We start from the raw sequence: 22,598 nt of genomic DNA on the forward strand, positions 1-22,598 counted from the left end.
TCATAAAATAACTAAACTAAGAAGAAGAAACTAGAGCACAACATATGGTCTAAACCTAAAACCTCCACAACCACAAAAAATGGTAAAATTCCATAATAATACTAACTCGATAAAGGTCCAAAACTGAAAAGAGATTAAGAATGAAGACTAAATTATCTCATCTTACTACATAGTGTTTTAGCTAAAATAATTAGAAGTCAGAAAAAAAAAGCAAAAAGATAAAATCTGAGACAAAGCAATCCTCCGAACACAAATGTGTGTGATAGAGTACCAACGCAAAGAACCAAAAAAGCAAGTCAGAAGAAAAATAATGACCAAAATGCCAAAGTCAGCACGAAGTAGGAAGACACATGCCTAAAGCCCCAAAAGCCCAGCCACCAGCTAAGAGGTAAGAAGCACCTCACAAACTAAAGCAAGACGTCCATGCCAGCGAAGAACCACAAAACACTAGATAAAAAGGACCAAATCTCCATGAGATTAACTCCGTACGCCTATACCAAGGGAAACATGGAAAGAAAAGAAACAACCTGAGGGATCGAGAATTGAAGCCAACCACCGAGAAACCAGAGCTCAAGCTTGATACCATAAACAACCTTCCAAGCCCACCGAGCATACACGGAGGAAAACACTATCCAAACCTAGAGTGGCAAACATGGCAGAAATGAGAGCTACTAGAGATGCGAGCAGCAATGAAAACTGCAACGAGATGAGAGAACAACGGGGGAATGGAAAACAAAATGAAATTAGCAAACCGTAGAGCCGTACTCAAGCTATGAAAGAGATAAAAGAAATTAGATCACGAAAAAAACAAAATTTTAAAACCAAGACGAGCATGGACCATCGACGTCAAGCCAACGACAAGGAAAAAACATCAACGACGCCTAAACTCTGACCCAACCCAAGAATATGCAGTCTCCGACATCAGCCAAAATTTAAGGAAGAAGAGGAGCAATCAATATTGACCGAAACAACCTACAATGCAGTGAGAAACAACCGCACAACTTGGAACTCATAGACCCGACCTACAACAAATATGAGATAATCTCACAGGACGTAGATCACAAAAAAAAACAAAATTTTAAAACTAAGACGAGCAGGGACCATCGACGTCAAGCCAACGACAAGGAAAAAACATCAACGACGCCTAAACTCTGACCCAACCCAAGAATATGCAGTCTCCGACATCAGCCAAAATTTAAGGAAGAAGAGGAGCAATCAATATTGACCGAAACAACCTACAATGCAGTGAGAAACAACCGCACAAAGACCTGACCTACAACAAATATGAGATAATCTCACAGGACAAGACGGACAATAAAAACTCTACTCCAAAACATAACAATCATTCCTGGGAGAAGCACCGGTGAGGTAAACGAAATACAAAGATGGTGATAGGTAAGGTCAAAATATAGAGATATGGCAAAAAACATGTCAAAAAAATAATGTTCAAAATTTTGAAAAGACAATAAAATATAATTTTGACTCTTAAATCGTTAATCTTAGAATCAACAAATATATAAATGCAAAGTTATTGAAATTAAATATGCTTATATGAGAGGCTCACGTCACCACTAACAAATACTATTATATACACGACAACACATTATTGAAAAAACAAACACAAAATATATTAACATATCACTTACTACTACATAATACAGTAAAAATACAAATAATACTTTTAACAAATAAAGACGGCTATATAATTATATCATCCAGAAAACTCATACTTATTAACAATAAAACAATATTCGGCGCGAAGCGCGGACATCCCCTAGTTGTATATAATATCACTTTAATACTATATTTGCAGATGGTACTTTATATCATATTATTTGATCTTGTACCATAATGCTTGGAGTTATAGCCGTAATTCTAAAATCATTGATATGATGACTGTGTTGACAAAGAATTAAAATTGCATATTATTTTTTGTTTCTTCCCTGTAGAAAGATTTTTTGAAGTGTTATATCAATTGGAATTTTTAAGTATATATTCAGGTTAATGGATTGATTAGAAAAAAGTGTTGAAAGTAATTATCTAAAATATCGGTTAAAAAGAAGTATGACCACTAAAACTACACGTTTACTGGCTCACTTGGGTCGGTTTACTGGACCAATCATACTATTAATTATCATTTACTAAACTCGAAAGAAAGAGTAAGAGAAGAGTACTATTTCCCGATTCTCTTACAATTTTGAAAATATGATACAGCTCCCATAAGAGTATATATATTTGAATGGATTTGAGTGGTTCACCTACCACACTAAAATTAGGCTATTCTTTTCTTTTTTAACAACAATAGGCTAAATGGCTAACCAAATTTGACTATGTGAACTTATAAAATTTTTTTTGACTATGTTCACATAGGTATAATTAGATTTCTAGTGAGAAGTTAGAGAGAGATAGGATGATAAATGAGGAGAAATGGGTATTTTGGTTAGATAGTAAATTTGTGGTTTTTCTTTATGTATATATGGGGTAATTTCCCTTAAAATTTCAATCATGATTTTTCTGGATCACAACACTGAGTCGCTGACACAAACAATCTTGGTTTATTTATAGAAAATATCATTTTAACTTTCTTTCTTTCTACTAACTTTTCTATAAAGAGCTTACTATATCATGCTCTTTTCCACAAGATTTTTTTCGCTGATATCATTTTCCTATAAGATTCGTCACCGACAAAGACCACTTTGTTTGTTAAAAACAAAAACTAGGATCATAGGCCGTCCAATTGTTCTTGAACTATGAACAAAGTATGAAACTGAAACAGCATTATTAATGGGTTGGAACTTGTTATCAGGCTAAAAAAACTAGTTTTTGTCTAGAAAATATCATTAAAACTACTCATTCTGTTTCAATTTAAATGTCGTTATGGAAAAAAATTTTCGTTTCAAAATAAGTGTCGTTTTATGATTTCAATGCAACATTTATTAATAAGATTTTTCTATTTATTTTTTAATTGGTTGAAATATGGTTAGGTGTATGGGTAATGATGTTTTTATTTTGAAAATGTACAAATTAAACGTTTTCTTAATCCGTGTGCATAAGTCTAAAACGACAAATAAAGTGAAACGAGGGAGTATAAATTAAAGGTATTCAACCCATCACAAAATAGATTATTAAAATATGAATGAGTAGACAGTTTTTAATAAAGTAAAAGTTACTAATATAATGGACTAAACTCTTCCATGCCATCATCAATTTGGACGGCATAAAGAAATCTCTAATCATATTCCATAATTTAATATAAAACAGAAATTGGAGAAAAAAAATATTTCAATCATTTTATTTTTTACTTTATAAATGAAATAATCATTTTTTTCATAAATGAAATAATCATTTTTTATTCCATAAATGAAATAATCATTTTTTTTCATAAATGAAATAATTATTTTATTTTCTGTTCAGCGCTCTCTTTTCAGTATAATTTTTTGAATAGAGTTAGAGTAAACTCAGCTCTATTATAAAATTACTCACTACATTGTGGAATAAAAATGGAGTTTTGTAGTGGAAATGTTGTAAACTGTGTTTAACTAGGAGATAACGAGCCTTGTTGAATATATTGGCAACATAACCAAAAATCATATATAAGCATACAAAATTTATATACTACAACATTTTTTAAATCGAATCTTATTTTGTTCATTTTTATGTAAGAATTTGAAATAAGTTTAGCATTGGCAGTTCAATAGTTGTGTGTTATGACAAGTAAATCATCAAACCGTCAGCAGAAACACTTACAGTTAGCATATAAACTATAATGAGTTATGCACTATCGAAAACATTCCTCGTAGGAATAAGTTTAGTTCTGACCATATAAGTTTGTGGATCCTGTTTTTAGATAAATACTTATACTAGATCCAAATCTATATAAGAGATAAGGACATATTGTTATAGATAAGTCCAAGTAGATATGAGAAGATCTCAATATCGTGTTGTATATATATGATGTAACGTGATACGAAGTAAAGAACAAGTTATTATTCAAGTCTTTCTCTTGTCTTTCATGGTATCAGAGCCAGAAGAAAATCAAGTAAATTTCTTTGTTGGTATTTGACAAGAGAAGAAGATATGAGTGGAAAAGATCTAGTGAGTTCATCAACTTCTGATCATGAAGGAAGAATGTCCCCGTATTATCTTGCACCTGCGGACAATCCAGCAACTTCGATCTCTCATGTGGTGCTCACAGGGGAGAACTATGCTGAGTGGGCGTTAGAACTCGAAAACGCCTTGCGTGCCAAGCGAAAAATAGGGTTTGTCAATGGAAGCTTGAAGATTCCAGATGAAACGGAGAAGCCGGTGGAAGCTGAGATGTGGAGAACAGTGAACTCCATGATCGTGGGGTGGATCAGGGCCTCGATCTCTCCGGTGTTGCGATCAACGGTTCCCTTCTCTCCTGATGCGTGCAAGATGTGGTCGGAGCTGAAGAAACGCTTCTCGGTGGGGAGCGCTGTACGTGTACATCAGCTCAAGGCGGAGTTGGCTTCATGTAAACAAGATGGATCCAGTGTTATGGACTATTTTGGAAGATTATCTCAAAAGTGGGAGGAGCTGTTGAGTTGCAAGCCGATTCCTAAGTGTATGTGTGATGCGGCTGACGTGTATGTCAAGGAATATGAAGAGGAAAAGGTTCATCAGTTTCTTATGGGGCTAGATGAAACAAGGTTTAGCAATGTCTGCGCTAACATTATTGGTTTGGAGGTGCTTCCTGATCTTAACTCGACATATCAAAGAATAGTTCGAGAAGAGAAGAGACTTGGGGGAGTGCGTCTTGAAACTAAGGAGGCACCGGTAGGTTTCGTAGCGAAGACAATGCAGAGAGAAGGAGAAGAAGGAGTGGCCAGAGGTCGTAACTCTATCATCTGTGGGAACTGCGGTCGCACCGGGCACGAGAAGAAGGAGTGTTGGCAAATTATTGGCTTTCCGGAGTGGTTTACTGAGAGGAATCAGGCGAGTGGAAGAGGTGGCAGAGGCAGAGGACGAGGAAGAATGAACTCGTAGCGAGCTAATGCAGTGCAAACACCGAGTGCGTCTTCGTCTGGTAATCAAGGATCACAAGTGACACAGCTGAGTGCAGAGCAGTGGGCATCTCTCGCCTCGTTGCTTGAAAGCCAGAAGCCATCACCTATTCCAGACAAGTTAAACGGTATGGTACAAACTGGTGAAGTTATCATTGACACTGGGGCATCACATCACATGACAGGGGATGTTTTCTTACTGAGCAATGTCCGGAGTATTATACCCTGTCCTGTGAGCTTCGCTGATGGGAGTCATGTGATGGCTACCAAGAGTGGTAGTTTGCGGTTGTCGGTGAAACTGACTTTGGAGAATGTTCTCTTTGTCCCAAATTTGAATTGTACTCTGTTGTCTGTGGCAAAAATGGTGTTTATGTTTATCGGGATGTCACTGTAGCGAGAGGACACAGAGTTAAAGCTTCAGAGGATTAGGCTGTGTGGCATCGTCGTCTGGGACATCCTGCTTATGATATTTTGAGATTTTTACCTTTTGTTTCTAGTGTTAAAGACGTTTTGAATAAGTTTGGTGGTTGCGACATTTTTTTTCAATCCAAACAAACAAGAGAAATGTTTTCTAAGAGTCTTAATAAAAGTTCTTCACTTTTCGAGTTGATTCATGTAGACCTTTGGGGTCCTTATAGAGTACCATCTTCGTGTGGAGCCGTTTACTTTCTTACGATTGTGGATGACTTTTCCAGGGCTGTCTGGATTCATCTCCTGCTAGAGAAAAGCGAAGTCAAAACAGTTCTTCCGAACTTCATTGCTCTTGCAGCTCGTCAGTTTAGCAAGACGGAGAAGATCGTGAGAAGCGATAATGGGAGTGAGTTCATGTGCCTTTCTAAGTACTTTGCAGAAGCAGGGATCGTGCATCAGACTTCATGTGTGGCGACACCCCAACAGAATGGACGTGTGGAGAGAAAGCATCGCCACATTTTGAATGTGGCCAGATCGATCCTGTTTCAGGCTAATCTTCCTGTAAGGTTTTGGGGAGAGAGTGTGTTGACGGCAGCTCACCTTATAAATAGAACACCAACAAAATTGCTCAAAGGTAAATCACCGTATGAATGTTTGTACGGAAAACCTCCTTCGTATGATGATATCAAGATATTTGGGTGCTTGTGCTTGTGCTTTGCGCACAAGTCAAGGAGAGATAAGGATAAGTTTGGAGTACGCAGTGCGAGGTGTGTGTTCGTGGGATATCCTTACGCAAAGAAAGGTTGGAAGTTGTATGATCTAGACAAGGATGAGTTCTTTGTCTCAAGGGATGTGGTGTTAGATGAGGAAGTGTATCCTTATGCCGAGAAGAGAGTAACGCCTGCAACACCAGTGGTGCCTCAGGTGGGGTGTGAACTTTACAATGAGGAAGAGCAGGGGGATTTGATAGTTGACATAGAGAGAAGTTCTGAAGTTACCGACCAGATAGCGGTAGGCAGTGAACATATTGTGTCTGATATTACCGAGAGGATTGCAGAGACGGTAGGGAGTGAAGTTGAGAAACAGAGTATTCAGGGGGAGAGTGAAGAGCTCTTGGGCCGTGGCCATAGGAGATCGATCCCATCAGTTAAGCTGCGCGACTATGTTACATATAATGCTCAAATGTGCCCCGATAAACATAACACAGTCACCGGTCTGCAGTCAGAGGCCTCTACGAACTGGTCAGGTAAGAAACAATCCTTGTATCCTATCACAGATTATGTGACTGATGATTTATTCTCAGACCACCATCAAGCATTTCTTGCAGCGGTCAGTGCAGGTGTGATACCGAAAAATTACAAAGAAGCGTTTGGAGATAAGCGATGGAACAAAGCAGTGAAAGGAGAAGTAATTGCGCTTGAGCTTAGCAGGACATGGGATGTGGTTGATCTTCCTGCAGGAAAGAAAGCTATATGAAGCAAATGGGTGTTCACTATTAAGTACAATGCGGATGGAACAATAGAAAGATACAAGGCGAGACTGGTTTGTTGTGGCAATCAACAAACTGAAGGAGAAGATTATGAAGAGACCTTTGCACCTGTCGCAAAGATGGATACCGTGCGTACACTACTGGGAGTTGCTGCAGCAAATAACTGGGAGGTGCACCAAATGGATGTTCACAACGCGTTCTTGCACGGAGACTTGGAAGAAGAAGTGTACATGAGATTGCCACCGGGGTTCCAGTCAGACGATCCGAACAAGGTTTGTAAGTTGCGAAAGTCCTTGTACGGGTTAAAACAGGCGCCAAGGTGTTGGTTTGATAAGTTATCAAAGGCGCTTGAGAGGCTTGGATTTGTGCAGTCGTATGAGGATTATTCACTGTTCTATTACGTAAAGGGAGAGAAGAGTATAAGAGTTTTGGTTTATGTGGATGACTTAATTGTCGCAGGGAATGATCTTGAACTGATAAAGAAGTTCAAGAAGAAGTTGAGTGAGATTTTTCACATGAAAGATCTTGGTAAGGCGAAGTACTTCCTTGGCACAGAGATTGCAAGAGGACCGTTGGGAATGTATCTCTCTCAAAGAAAATACGCATTGGATATTATTAGTGAAGCGGGTCTGTTGGGGAGCAAGCCGGTGGCCACACCCATGGAAGTGAATCATCAACTTCTGAGAAATAAGAGTCCATTGTGTAAGAATCCAATGCAGTTTCGGAGAGTAGTTGGACGCCTGGTGTACTTGACGATAACTAGACCAGACCTGTGTTATTCAGTTCATGTTTTTTCTCAGGTTATGCATGCGCCAAGGGAAGCACATTGGGACGCAGCAATGAGAGTTATAAAATATCTCAAAGGTTCTCCTGGTCAAGGTATAATGTTGAAAGCGAATTGTGACTTGCGTATACGAGCATACTGTGACTCCGATTGGGCATCATGTCCACGCACTAGAAGATCTCTATCTGCATATATGGTGATGTTGGGAACCTCACCGATAGCTTGGAAGACAAAGAAGCAGGACACAGTGTCGCATTCATCGGCGGAGGCAGAGTATAGGGCCATGTCTGACGCATTGAAGGAACTTCAGTGGTTGAAGAGGCTGTTAGCGGACATTGGAGTTCAGCACGATGCACCTATGGACCTGTTTTGTGACAGCAAGTCGGCTATTTACATCGCAGCAAACCCAGTGTTCCATGAGCGTACTAAACACGTCAAAAAGGACTGTCATAGTGTAAGAGATGGAGTTAAAGCCAAGCTCATTGCTACGAGACATGTACGGACGACTGAGCAACTGGATGATATATTAACAAAGGCGTTGGGGAGTTCTGCATTTAGTTACTTGTTGTCCAAGTTTGGAGTGTGCGATTTACACGCTCCAACTTGAGGGGGAGTGTTAGGATCTAGAGGGTTCTAGATCCAAATCTATATAAGAGATAAGGACATATTGTTATAGATAAGTCCAAGTAGATATGAGAAGATCTCAATATCGTGTTGTATATATATGATGTAACGTGATACGAAGTAAAGAACAAGTTATTATTCAAGTATTTCTCTTCTCTTTCAACAATGCTTCGTGAAGTGGACGTCTGGAGCATAATGGGTTTGTTTGCTTTGAGGACAAACTCTACACCTTATTTTTGAACAATGGCGAGTCTTGCAATTATATCATAACACGTTCCTCTGTGGTGGTCTATATCTTATCTTTGAGAGTAGCCTTTTGTTATGTAAGATGGGTCTTGTTTATTCCTTGTAAATCCACCCATTTTGAATTGATTGTATACATATAAACGTTAGACGATTGTTATGTTTGATAATGTGTGTTGCATAACAATTGAATATTGGTTAAATTTGTTGGAACTATTTTTATAATTCTATTGGACCGAGTGAAAATAAAGTGTGCGTGAATAGAATTTTACGAGTATATTGAGCTGAGTAAAAATTTAATCTAATATGAAACAAATGTTATACTTTATATGAAAAAAATCTATCGCATTTCGCAAGTTCATGAACTGAATAAAATGATGGAAATTTTGTTTTCACTAAGTTGATGAATAAACTAAATCTATTTGGTGAAAAATGGTTTAAGTTAAGTAAACTTAGGAACTAAATTATCTTATTACCAAGGTAAGCAACTTAGTGACAAATGACTAAAACTAAAGTATACTTGATGACTAACCAAGGTAACTTAGTAACAAAAGGACAAAGCTTAATAAACTTAGTGACAAATGTCCATGTTACTTTATGATTAAAACTTTGTGAATCTCTCCTATAAATAATTAAACATCTTATATTTCCATTAAAAACACATTTGCTAACTCACAAACTCAGTCATACATAAGAATCTTAAAGATTAGCTTCAATATACAAAGTTTTGGCAATACTCCAAATCTTTCAAAGTAAGTCTCGAGAATATAGTGTGGTTGTTAAATTCGCAGATTTTATTTTGGGTGATGCAAAATAGTATGACATGATTTTATCTTGAAACTCAAAAGTTGTACATATATCGTCTCACTTAAGGACTATTTATCGAGTTAAAAAAATGATCATATCACAAGTACTCCACGTATTCGTTTATTTTCATATCGATTTTCAAAAGTTTGTACTTCTTTATATTATCTTATCATCACATTTTGTTTCGTAATTTCAATCTGGAATCTTGCTCCCTAACAAAATTTATTGAAATTACAAGAATGTGTGAAACCATAACAAGAATGAAGAATCTATGTGTGCCCTCTTTTGCTAATCCTCTCTAATGTGATTTGGTGGAGCTTCGAACCTGGCATGCGTTGCACGTGAGGTTGCGCGTGGTATGAACGTATGTTAAGTACGAGTGAGCATTAGATTCGAACGAAAAACAAAAACAGAGATAAAGCCAAAAGGAGAAGGGGGATGGATATATTCGAGGCAAAAGCAGCGTCGTATTATCATCACATAATAATTCACCAATTTCTTTTCTCCTTCTTGGAATTATAAATAAAAACAATTAAAAAATGAAATTGATACAGCGAATCTCCCCCACTGCTTATATCTTCCGCTTCACTTCACATCACATCAAAACAACCCTGCAAAAACCCTAATCCCTCTCTCTCATTTCACCCGCTTCTTCGCCGAGCAGCCATGGATGCCAAAGAAGCCTCCGCCACCGATTTGAAGCGACCGAGAGAAGAGGATGACGCCGCCGCCGCCGCTTCCATGGAGACAGAGAACGGGGATCAGACCAAGGAGCCTGCTTGTTTCTCCTCTGTGATTCCCGGGTGGTTCTCCGAGATGAGTCCCATGTGGCCAGGTCCATTCTCTTTCTTGTTTAATCTTTTTTAAAAAAAAGGAGCTCCTTTTTGATTAAAAGATGAGTTTTTTCATCTGATGATGCAGGAGAGGCACACTCTTTGAAGGTCGAGAAGGTTTTGTTTCAAGGGAAATCTGATTACCAGGATGTCATTGTTTTCCAGGTAAACACAAACAACACTAAAAAAAAGACTATGACTTTGTCCTAAACTTGCAATCACCTCTCTGTTTTATGAACACTTATCTTTGGTTTGGTATCTTTAGTCAGCGACATATGGTAAAGTTTTGGTTTTGGATGGAGTAATCCAACTCACGGAGAGAGACGAATGCGCCTATCAGGAAATGATCACTCATCTTCCTTTGTGCTCTATCCCTAACCCAAAGAAGGTTAACTACTCAAAAGACTATTGCTTTCTTTATTACATCTATTCGGAGTTATGTAAAGACTATTGCTTTGGAATGTTAATGAAAGTTTAGGAAGCTCAGATTTTTTTCTTCTTCTCCGGTAAAGTAGGGTGATTAAATCATTACTTGTGGAGAAATAGAGTAAAGCCAGAATTCAATTTTAATCAGATATGAGATTTATAGAATGATTACATTTACATAGTGGTGATAGTAGTGTCCACTAGAGAAAAAGGTAGATGATGAACATTTTTTATAGCTTTTTTTTTTTTTGCTGTACAAACATTGGTTATGGCCTCTTGAGGATAAAGGTACATTGTCACACGTTCTCTTCTGGCAGAGTTAGAGAACTCAAGTTTACTTTATTGGGTAATATTAATAATAAGAAAGGAAAATGCTTTTAACTAGCTTGATTGATTATCATCTAGCTTGTTGTTTGAGATTGCTTGAGAAAAGGTGGATAAAGTTTCTTTGGGTAATGTAAACAAGTTGAGGTTATGGTTTAGTGGAGCGGCTTAGAATGCTGTTTATGCTTTTAGCCCTAGAGTGTATCTGATCAGTGCCCTTCTTGTTCTTTCCATAGGTGCTGGTCATTGGAGGAGGAGATGGAGGTGTCCTGAGGGAAGCTGCACGCCATGCTTCTGTTGAGCAGATTGATATGTGTGAAATTGATAAAATGGTGGTCGACGTGAGTACTAGTTACATACTTTTTACCTTTCCTCCATCTCTATCTAGATGAATGCTTTGTTATCAGAGTATATATATATGTCTAATTTCTTTCCTCTTTCTTTGAATCTTTAAGGTCTCTAAGCAGTTTTTCCCTAATGTAGCAATTGGATTCGAGGATCCTCGCGTTAACCTCGTCATTGGCGATGGTACACACTGCTGCTTTCATCTCTCTGTAATTGTCCTTTCTAGAATTCATGGTTGGGTGGGTTGTTAATGCAGGTGTTGCTTTCTTGAAGAATGCTGCTGAAGGATCATACGATGCAGTTATTGTTGACTCATCAGATCCAATTGGTACCATCAAACTTTTCATTCAGCAATAAGATTAACCCTTGATGTAAGCAGCCTTTGATTTTGACAATGCGTGATTGGTGTGTGTCAGGTCCAGCAAAGGAGCTGTTTGAGAAGCCCTTCTTCCAATCTGTGGCTAGAGCTCTTCGACCTGGTGGAGTTGTGTGCACTCAAGCTGAAAGCTTGTGGCTTCACATGGACATCATCGAAGACATTGTTTACAATTGCCGTGAGATCTTCAAGGGTTCTGTGAACTACGCGTGGACCAGTGTTCCAACATACCCGAGGCATGTTTCATTACCTTTGAACATTCAATCTCAGTCTCTATTTTGGTGATTACATAACTTTAACCTGAATGTGTATCATTTGACGGTTGTTTACTGCAGTGGGGTTATCGGGTTTATGCTCTGTTCAACTGAAGGGCCTGACGTTGACTTCAAGAACCCTGTGAACCCAATTGATGACAGCTCCAGCAAATCAAATGGACCCTTAAAGTTTTACAACGCTGAGGCAAAAACAAAACAAAAACTCTCAATATACCATTTCATGCGTCTTGACATTCAAAATCTTTAACTTATATTCCCATTTCTTCTGTGTTTCAGATTCATTCAGCTGCGTTCTGCTTGCCTTCTTTCGCCAAGAAGGTAATAGAGTCAAAAGCTAATTGAAAAGGGAAACAAGTCATCTGGGGGATTGTTGCATTTATCAAAATAAAACATTTTCACAGTTTTTAGACTGTTACTTTTTGTTTTAAGCATGTTTTTCTGTGACACTACTGCATGTTTAAGCTGGAAAACCTTTCTCCCTTTTGCCATTTATATAAAGACTGAAACCTTTGAATTGATCTCAGCCAAACTCTGTTAAGTAGCCCAAAGTTCAGTTTGTTATACATCAGCCTTCTTCCTCAGAGACATAGTCTTACAATCATGTTAACACACAACACACGTCAACCATTTACGCACATTCCCAACACAAATCAGACTTGCATAGAGAGCAGTGTACATCACTCCCTTCCCATTCAAACTAAATTAATGATCTTCGTACTTCATTGTCGTTGACTCTTTGACTTTGTCTACAAGTCACTGTATGTAATGTTTGAATGGTCGTTAGGGCTTATCACTGTAATTATCTATCAAATGAAAGACTTCTGATTTGGTCCTCAAGGTTCAAAGTTATATTAGAAATTTGATTTTAGAACTATTAAATTACTTGGCCAAACTATGAACATTAACAATAGATTAAAATGTAATGTAGCAAACTCCAATGTAACTACTTTTCTTATTGTCGGATACAAGTAAAGCAAAACGTGTGCCAAAAGCAAAAACAAATCTCTTATGTAGCAAAACCCTTAGCTTTTGATCCAATCTCCACATCATCCTTCTTCTCCAAAACCCTAGCTCTACAATCATAGTAACTTACAACACAAGCCACCCATTTAACCACATTCCCAACACAAATCAAACCCACATAGAGACCAGTATACAAAACTCCATTTCCACTCGAGCTCAAACTCAAACTACATCTGGAGTATAAACACGGCATCCTCGTCGCAATAGCAAAGACCAAGAACATCAACATCATCAAGAGATCACGTTTCTCATGTCCCCTTCCATACCAATACGAAAGAGACAGAGCATTTGTTCCATAGATGCCTCCTTTACCATCTTCTCCATCTTCTTCTTCTTCTAAGACCGAAACAACCAAACCCATGTTCCATCCCGCGCTCCAATTTCCGAACTTGACAGCCAGAACTATGAAGACAGTACCGCGAATCAGAACCACAACCGCGTGGAACAGCACTGCTGTTTTGCTGTGGAACCTTTGGTAATCACGTGCGAGAGAAGTAATGAATAAGTAGTTGACTGATTCTGAGAAGAAACCGAAGAACACTGAGGTTGACAAGAGGAGGACATAGAGTGATGTGATCAGACAACCGACTAATCTGTTCCGACATATCTTGGCAGATCTCTGTACCAGACAAAGCATCCCCAACGGTTCTTCTTCCCCTGACGTGTAAGATACGGAAGATGCTGCAACGATCACGGTGGTGGTAAAGAGGTCAAGAAGGGTGTAGGGAAAAAAGTATAGCAGAGATGTCTGAATCAGCCATGGAATGAGATCGTTCTCCGACAGATCTTTATGATCTTGGAGAAAGAAGTAGCCGCCAAGATCGAGTTCTTGGGAGAGGAACTGGTAAGTGAGAGAGATGGTGGTTTGGAGAGAGAGCTCGAAAAGGATCAAGAAACAAAACAGTGGGAGAGAGGAGAAGAAGAGGAAGAAAGCGAGATTGATGTTACTGAAGAGTAACTTTGCAGCTCGTTTTAGTAGTTCCATGACACTTAGCTTCTCATTCATCTTGCTATCTTTCTCAAAGTAGAAGAAGGGCAAACCACAGATCTCTTGTTTTTAAAAAGTGTCAAGTAACAATTAGTCTTCCATCACATTAATGGTCGTTGTCCACCATTGACGTTGACTTCATCTATAAGTAAAAGTCACAACGTATGTAATGTTCCAATAGTAGCGGGAGATTTTTAGTAGATAAGTTTCAAGTCTATTATACAGACGACCTGAGTCAAGTTGATTTATAAAATTAAAAAAGGGAAATTATCATTTAAATCACCGATTCTTTCAAATTTGGTTGTTAACCACAGTTTCTAATTTCCGTTAAATCCTTTCCTCCACACGTTCGAACCCGTGACCAGAGGTACAATTACGGCACAACCTAACCACTAGGCTACGTACAAATTTATTAACATTTATAGATACTAATCTCTGTTAAACTAAATAATATCGTTTTAAAACTTTAAAAAGTGTTCCTTTAAGGATTCGAACCCATGAACAAATTTCAATGACAACAATGCTAAGCCACTTGATTACATACAATTTTATTAACTTGAAAGAGATATTAGTCTTTTTAAAACTACATAACATCGTTTCCAAATCTAATAAAACCCCAAATCTTTTCTTCTTCAAACCTAAATTTCTAATCCTGAGAAAAAGAAAAACGTGACCAGAGCTTTGAGAGGATGATAAGAAACAAATTATCCTTTCAACGACCAAAGAAAAAGAATGTGGAATCCGTGGGTGAAGGAAGTGAAGCAGAGGCTCATGGAGACATGCTCGTGGAGAAGGGACTCGGACGAAGAGAAGATTTTCGATTTATTGTCTTCAGATGACGATGAAGATAATAATAATACCTATTAGTATCTTATAAAGGTTAATTACCTATGGTTACGGGTTCGAACCCGTGGATGAACGTTATTTTTATTTTAAAACGAATTTCATAAAGATTTAACGGAAATTAGAAACAGTTAATTAATCTGTTAACCAATGTAATGACGTGTTTAAAATGGCTAGGCCAAAATAGATTAGAGATTTAAATGGTTAATCGAGATAAATTGAAGCTTTAAATGATCTATGAAGAAGTTCATGCTTTTTTTTCAACCAAATTCGAAAGTTGATGATTTAAATGATCATTTTCCCAAATTAAATTGTAACGACTTTATAAATGGCTTAAACCTAGCAAACTCAAATGTAAATAGTACTCTTGATTATTATAAGATATAGTAAAGCAAATGAAACCCACAAAGAAACTTGTGTACAAGACTCCATTTCCACTCGAACTCTCATTGCATTTGAGGCATAAACACGGTATATCCTCATCGCAAGACTTTGTCTTTATGTATGCTCGACCTTATTATAATGATTGTATAGTTATCTTTAACTCCTCACGTCGTAGTCTGAATGTCCGTATCGTAACAAAAAGAAGTTGTGTTTCAAAAAAAAAAGAGTTGATTACATAATGTGCCACATTTTGAGTTTCATTTGCATTCAGAGACACTTCCCGCTTGTAGAACACATTTACGAAGATCAAGAGAGTTTTTGGACTATTTTGCTCTTGATGAGACAAACTGGAAATATGGACCACTTTTGAGTTTATTCTGACTTCTACGTATTTTTTTTAGTCTCCAACCACTTCAATTTTTTTTTTTGTTTTTTTTGCTTCCCTCAATAGATTTTATTTGTTATTGTCTTGTATTATGGTAACTAAATTTGATATATAGTATAGATAGTAAATCATAATTTTTTTTCTTCTTTGTTTTGAGATCCATATGTATATATTTATTTTGATATTTTAATTTTTTTCAAAACTGAATTAAGTGAACACAATATCATGGATAATGTGTTGTGTATAGATAGTAAATCATAATTTTTTTTCTTCTTTGTTTTGAGATCCATATGTATATATTTATTTTGATATTTTAATTTTTTTCAAAACTGAATTAAGTGAACACAATATCATGGATAATGTGTTGTGGACGGTACCATTTGAACACATTCATATTTTTATTTTAATAAAATTTAAAACTGAATTAAGTGGACACAATATCATGAATAATGTGTTGTGGAGGGTGCAATTTGAAAAAATGAATTATAGATGACGTATATGTGGAAGTGTACGTTGTGGTTCGTATAGATGATGATCATGGTCTACTAAAACAACTAACCATTTACAAAATAACATTGGAAAGAAAGACAAACTAATATAGTTCCTTTAAAAGAGAAGAACAACAGACTTGATGTGTTTGTATTAACAATATTAGACACATTGTGCTTTACACACTTTCTCATCATCAAAAGACCATAATACCCTAGTGACGCAACTCACTCTCGTTACATTCTCTCCAACTCTCTTTCATTTACCTTTTTTCATCTCAAGGGCTGTTCGTTTGGTTGCCGCAGGTACCGGCGGCAGCGGCAGCGTCAACATTCTGCGTCAACTCTTGTTCGTTTCGTTGACGCAGGAAGCTGCGTCTGACGCCGCGTCCGAACGCCGCGTCCTGCGGCTGACGCCGATAAAACCTGCGGTCGCGATATAGTATGCGGCAGCGTCAGCGGCAGCGTCAGCGTCTGCGAAACGAACAACAACTGTCCTCATTGACGCTGCCGCCGCCGCTGACGCTGACGCTGCCGCTGACGCCGAAACCTGCGGCAACCAAACGAACAAGGCTTCAGTCTCAATACTCTCTCTCCAACTCACGCTCATTCAAAATCAAAATGAACAAACCCCGACAAAAAAACTTTCCCAAATGTTGTCCCAATTCACAAACCCTAACTTTCAATTGAATCCCTAGCTTTCTTAAATGGAGGCTTTTAGCGAGTTGGAGCCGAATCTCACGGACATTGACCTTCATTGAAAGTTTTCTGGGCTTGAGCAGGAGATTCAGAAAGTTTTTCGGTGAGGTCATAGAGGAAACGTGAGATCCGACGGACCAGCTCCGGTGACATGCAATTAATCCGTTAAGGAGGTTTGAAATGAGACTGAATCTGAGAGCGACGAGCTTTCGAAGCTTTTGCGGTGATCTGGGGATTGTGGTGGAGTCGCAGAGGGGATGTGAGTTCCGACGAGACTAGTTCCGGTGACTAAGGCAAAGAGGGTGTATACAGAGGAGGCGGTGGTGGTAGATGTGAGGGTGTATCTAGTGGTGGATATTCTGCTGGGTACTACAATACAGTTGGGTCAAAAGAGGGTAAAGTCTGGGTGTTTTTCGATTTTCATACGTAATTTTCTGTTTACAGTCTTCATTTAGCCGAACATTCTCGCATGCAAGTTGAAAAAGAACAGCAGGAAAGGTCACTCTATACTTTTTTGTCTCACATTCCTTTGTGTTTCTTTTTCATAAATTGTTGTAGGCTTGTAGCCTGATAAGAATTCAAATGTGGATCGGGTTTTTGTCTCTTTCTTATTAATCTTTTTACTACACGTTGCAATTATCTGGAAGTTTCTTAGGAGCTATGTTTAGGCTTTTTTTTCAGGCTTACTTCTTTTTTATTTGGCATGAGTAATCTTTTTTTTTTTTTTTTGAAACAAGAGTAATCATTTTTAGACATTGTGTGATGGTTTAATAACCTAACCACACATGTGAGTCAACTTTCTAGTTTCTCTCTGAAAACGAGCTTTTTTGCTGTTGATTGTAATTGCTATTGGTGTCATACATCTTTCATTCAGATTTGAAATTTCCAATCTTATTTCATATCAAAATAAGTTTAGGACTGTAAATGTGAGGCCGAGGCCGTAGATACCACAGTGGAGGCGATGGTTATGGGGAAGCGGTGGTGGAAGACATGAGGTTGTATACAGTGGTGGTGGGTGGATACGGTGGAGATGGAAGACGTGAGGGTGAGGGATATGGCAGTGGAGGTGGCGGTGAATATCGCAGTGGTGGCTGTAGTGGTTATGGAGGGTGGTTATGGATGATGAGGTCGTGGATACAGAGGTGAAAGATGTGAGTGGATACGGTGGTGGCTAAGATGGCTACTCGAGAGGAGGAGGTGTTGGTTACGGTGAAAGTAGAAGACGTGAGGGTGGAGATACGGAGGTGGTGGATACCACAGTGGAGGTTGTAGTGGTTGGTAATTAGATTAGGTTTGAGACTATTATGACTGATATGTTGTAGGAGAGAGAGGTGATGATGGAGAAGATAAAGTTGATAAAGCTGAAGATAAAGAGTTTCGTCCGTTACTGATCGTGAGTAGGAGGTGGTGGTGGATGTGGTGAGGGTGAATACAGTGGTGGACGTGGCTACTCGAGGGAGGAGGTGGTGGATGCCGTGGTGATGGATGCCGTAGTGGTGGATGTGGTGGTGGTGGGTGCTGTGGTGGTGTCTGTAGATACGGAGGTGGAAGACGTGAGGGTGGTACAGTAGTTGTGGAGGTTGCTATTGAATAGGAGGAGGTGGTGGTGAATACGGTGGAGGTGAAATATGTGAGATGTTGGTGACACAGAGGTGGTGAAGGCGGAGGGTACGAAAGAAGTCGGTGTTTGGTAATTAGATTTGGGTTTGAGACTGTTATGACTGGTTGTTTGTTTAGATTATAACAGTTCGTGTTTTGGTATTTGATATTGAGAAAAGAATTGTTAATTTTTTTTTTTAGTTTTTGGATTAAGAAAATAAAAAATAACCAAAATAATTTTAAAATCAAAACCAGCTCACCTTCTCGCTTAGTCACACATGAACTAAACATCCCACTACTTTCTTATTTCATTGACACAAATCTAAGGGTATATTAGTACAAAGCACACCTTAGAAAGAGGGATTGTGTGTACCGAGCAACGAGTGTTTTTTAGTGTAGCATTTTTTTATGTGCTTTAACAACAGGAAAAAGCAACGAAAAGCTGTTTCAGCTGAGGTGTTTTAGTTTAGGGATATTGGAGTCTTTTTTACATGACAATGTGTGCCTCCCGTCCAAAGTGACTTGAAATGTAATAGGAAAGTGAAAAAGTGACTCCAGATGTAAGAAAATTCAAGAAAAAACTATATGAGTAGAACCATGAGGAAGTCCATGATTTATGAACAAAAAGCAAACTTTGGATTTGATTTAGATCTATTAAGGTTTCAAGTATTGGAGACTACAAATTTAAATTCCATTCTGGTATTTATAAATTTTAATTTATTTTTTTGTGTCAGATTTTTACATATTCTATTTGAGTTCGGATATCCATTTAAATTGTTTTAAAAATTAGTAATCCAAATATATCTTCTAAGTTCAAAGTAAAAATTAATTTAAAAATACATTAGAAAAATATAAGTGATATTTCTATTGTGCTACTATATATTAGAATTGTTTCATGTATTGTGATTAATAATATTTAAGAAAATAAAACTAATTAAAAATAAATAAAAGATTGATCCGCCCATTACACTCCATATATTGGATGTTTCAACTGTTCATAGCAGTTCAACATTTTGCCTCATATTTGCTCACTATTCTTGACTGCTCGTGGAGCAACTTTTTTTAATATTATTTCACTCCACTCTTATTCAATGGATTTAACATTTTCAAAGATAATATAAGCTAATGGTGAACTATAAATTTTTATCTAATTTGAGAATAAATAATTTAAATATAAAAATATGCAAAAATTATGGCGATTTAATTTTCAAAATAATTTATTTTATATGAATAACATTAATATTGCATGTTTCGTAATTTAATAGGTTTTGTTAAATTAAAATGTGAACTTCTTCATAACTGAAACATAATCGGCTTGCATACTTTGGAAATGTATGTAAAGAATGTGATGAAATCTAATGACAAAATTACTCTTAATTTCCTAAAACTAATTTAAATATTTAAATAAAATTTCAAGTTATAAATAAGAAGATTAATATAGGTAAAAAAAATTGATTTTTATTATTTAATACTTTAATTTATGTCTCATGGTGAACAACATTTTCTAATACATTAAGATTTATTAAACATTATTTTGGAGGATGAGGACGAGGACATATAGCATCACATGAAGCTTGGTCTTTCCAACATTTGCGAACTCGTCCTGGACAGCACCAACAATCTCTTACAAATATTTTCGAACACCTAGCATGAACACAATTTGATGTTATGACTATGTTTGAATCGTCTGTTCCTCTAACATTCATCTTTGCACCTTCACATATAAATCATACATCAACCAAACATCAACGACGGAAAAATAAGAAACATTTTGAGAAAAAATGAAAAAACAAAGAAATATAAATAGTAAAAATGATAAAATATATACATACACTGATGTAAAGCAAAGAAAGAGAGGATGAACATGAATATCAAGGATGCCTGTATTTTCATGGTTTTGATGTCTTAAACAATCTTGTGATGTGCTTCTATTGAAAAGTGTGATTTTATATTCTTGTTATTATACAAAATAAAATCTTTAAGATATATATAAAGTATGTTGTGTCACCAAATCATTTTAAAGATGTAATATATTTAACCATTAATTATCATTTTCACTAGTTTTTTTTTTGGCTTTACCTAACATATGTGTATATACGAGGTTGATTGGTTGGACTTTATTTCTCCACTTTAACTTTATTTATTTTTAGAGCACTAAATTTTATTAATCATGTTGTAGCTTTATTTTTAAAAGATAAAATCTACATTAAGTTTTTATTAAATTTTACCAATCATGTTTTAGCTTTACTTTTAAAGTTACAACAAAAAAATTAAAGCAAATTTGCTTTTTACGTATTTTAGGCAAAGAATCTACATCTTTCTTTTATAGGCTATATAATCTATAAAATACAAAATATCTAGAATATCAAAATAAATTAGATAATCATAATAAAAACATCTATAACTATTTTAATTTAATTTTGGGTATTTTTTTTAAATTATTGAAATATTTTAAATAACAGAAATATTATATACATGTCACATTTTAAATAACTGTAAAAATTGATAATTTATAAAAAAAAATATAATATAAATTATTTTAATTAATAAAAATAATTATTTATACATACATCTTATATTTCACATATTTTATTTTAAAATATCTACAGCATATAGCTTACAGCTACATCAAATTTAACTACATCATAATTTTTTACATAAAAATCTACAGTAATAACTTTACAACTACAACCAACTTACTTACGGCTAAAGTTTTACAGCTAAATTTTCACAGGCACGGTCGAACCAATCATCACTTATATTTTATAGATTATTTAGAAAATCTTTCTATATATATAGATTTGACAAAAGTCAAAGAGTTGAAAAATTAGGAACATTACTAAACGAGAGTCTGATTGACCATTCGATCTATAAAGTATGAATATTATAAATTTTATTTTTATATTGAGAAACAAATTTTCATTCTTAAAATATAATAATTTTATGGCGAGTTATTTTTTTTACATTAATACATTTTATATGACACTCAGAGCTAGTTCATGTATGCATGGCATTTTGTTATACTCCATTTGTTTCAAAATAGCTGATGTATTAGTTAAATGCACATGAATTAAGATATTCACCTTTTATCTAAAAAGTAGCATTAAAAATATAAAATAAAATTAATTCAACCGATCATCAAAAAACTATAAAACATCATTGGTCACACAGTTTTCAATAAAACTAAAACAAATATAAAATGTCAAAACATCATGTATTTTGAAACATCAAAAACTCTCCAAAACATCATCTATTTTAAAACGGAGAGAGTATTAAAGATGTTAGGGATCGAATTTCATAAACATTTTACTGTAGGAATAGCGATTTTTACCTGATTTTCTCTTTTCATACATGATTCGAGTTTTTTCACTATTCATATGTTTAGTGTTTCTTAACATATTAATAAATCATTACTGGCCAGAAATATTTTAGGCTTGGGTTTATTAATCTTCAAGCCCGACCTGCACAAAAGTGAATAACAAAATGTCAAGAACACAAACATCACCCAAACACCACTCTTCTTGTGTCTTCTTCGATGGTAAGAAGACAGAGCCAAACTAAGTGTTTATTCCATAAATGCAGTGATGTCTTCTTCTTTTTCTAACACGGAAACAACTAAACCCATGTTTCACCCTGCAGTCCACTCGCTGAACTTAGCCAACAAAACTATGAAGATAACACCATGAAACATTGCCATCACCGAGTCAAACAAGATCCTACTTGGACTTAGATCTTCTTCGAAGCTGCTGCGTGTGGTATAGCTGCCACCATCTTCTCCGATACTAACATAATAGTAGTACGATTTGTCACCAAGTCCAATCAGAGATATTTGTATCCACAGTTCGTTGTTGCAAAGAAGAAATTAAAAAATCTGAAATTTTTCTGTATTATTTCTCGTTAACTTTTACAAAAAGATCTATGAAGTAGATATACAAAACCCTAAAAATAATAAGGAATATTTACAATTTTAGTACATAACTATTGCATAATCTTAATATATTCCAACCTTCCATAAGTTGGAGCATGGAGATCTTGAATGTCCAACTGGGACAAGATCGCTTAAAAAGGATTTCCTCCAAGCGCTTTCGTAAAGACATCTGCCAATTGATCCGTTGTTGGTACATGATTCGTGCATAAAATCCATTTTTGTATATCATGCCTGATGAAGTGAAAACCCGAATCCACATGTTTCGTCCTCTCATAAAACACATGATTAACTACAATGTTG

General features: G+C 36.3%; 3 protein-coding genes across 3 annotated transcripts; 2 read left to right on the forward strand and 1 right to left on the reverse strand.

Moving 5' to 3' along the window:
* The first annotated feature begins 4,077 nt into the window (after positions 1–4,077).
* LOC106344550 lies at positions 4,078–6,911 on the forward strand. Its single transcript, XM_013783911.1, has 3 exons — positions 4,078–4,969; positions 5,057–5,362; positions 5,644–6,911. Exons 1-3 carry the CDS (start codon positions 4,078–4,080, stop codon positions 6,909–6,911), a joined length of 2,466 nt encoding a protein of 821 aa, XP_013639365.1.
* A 3,031-nt stretch (positions 6,912–9,942) lies between these two features.
* On the forward strand, positions 9,943–12,479 carry LOC106296010 (spermidine synthase 1). Its single transcript, XM_013732051.1, has 9 exons — positions 9,943–10,217; positions 10,304–10,380; positions 10,481–10,603; positions 11,202–11,306; positions 11,421–11,493; positions 11,567–11,638; positions 11,727–11,922; positions 12,022–12,145; positions 12,238–12,479. The coding sequence occupies exons 1-9, from the start codon at positions 10,049–10,051 to the stop codon at positions 12,301–12,303; spliced, it is 1,005 nt and encodes a 334-aa protein (XP_013587505.1). The 5' UTR covers positions 9,943–10,048; the 3' UTR covers positions 12,304–12,479.
* A 321-nt stretch (positions 12,480–12,800) lies between these two features.
* On the reverse strand, positions 12,801–14,105 carry LOC106296009. The gene has a single exon (XM_013732050.1). It carries the CDS (start codon positions 13,988–13,990, stop codon positions 12,968–12,970), a length of 1,023 nt encoding a protein of 340 aa, XP_013587504.1. The 5' UTR covers positions 13,991–14,105; the 3' UTR covers positions 12,801–12,967.
* Positions 14,106–22,598: the final 8,493 nt, after the last annotated feature.

Source organism: Brassica oleracea, chromosome C5, assembly GCF_000695525.1.
Source record: "Brassica oleracea var. oleracea cultivar TO1000 chromosome C5, BOL, whole genome shotgun sequence".
NCBI classification, from domain to species: Eukaryota; Viridiplantae; Streptophyta; class Magnoliopsida; order Brassicales; family Brassicaceae; genus Brassica; species Brassica oleracea.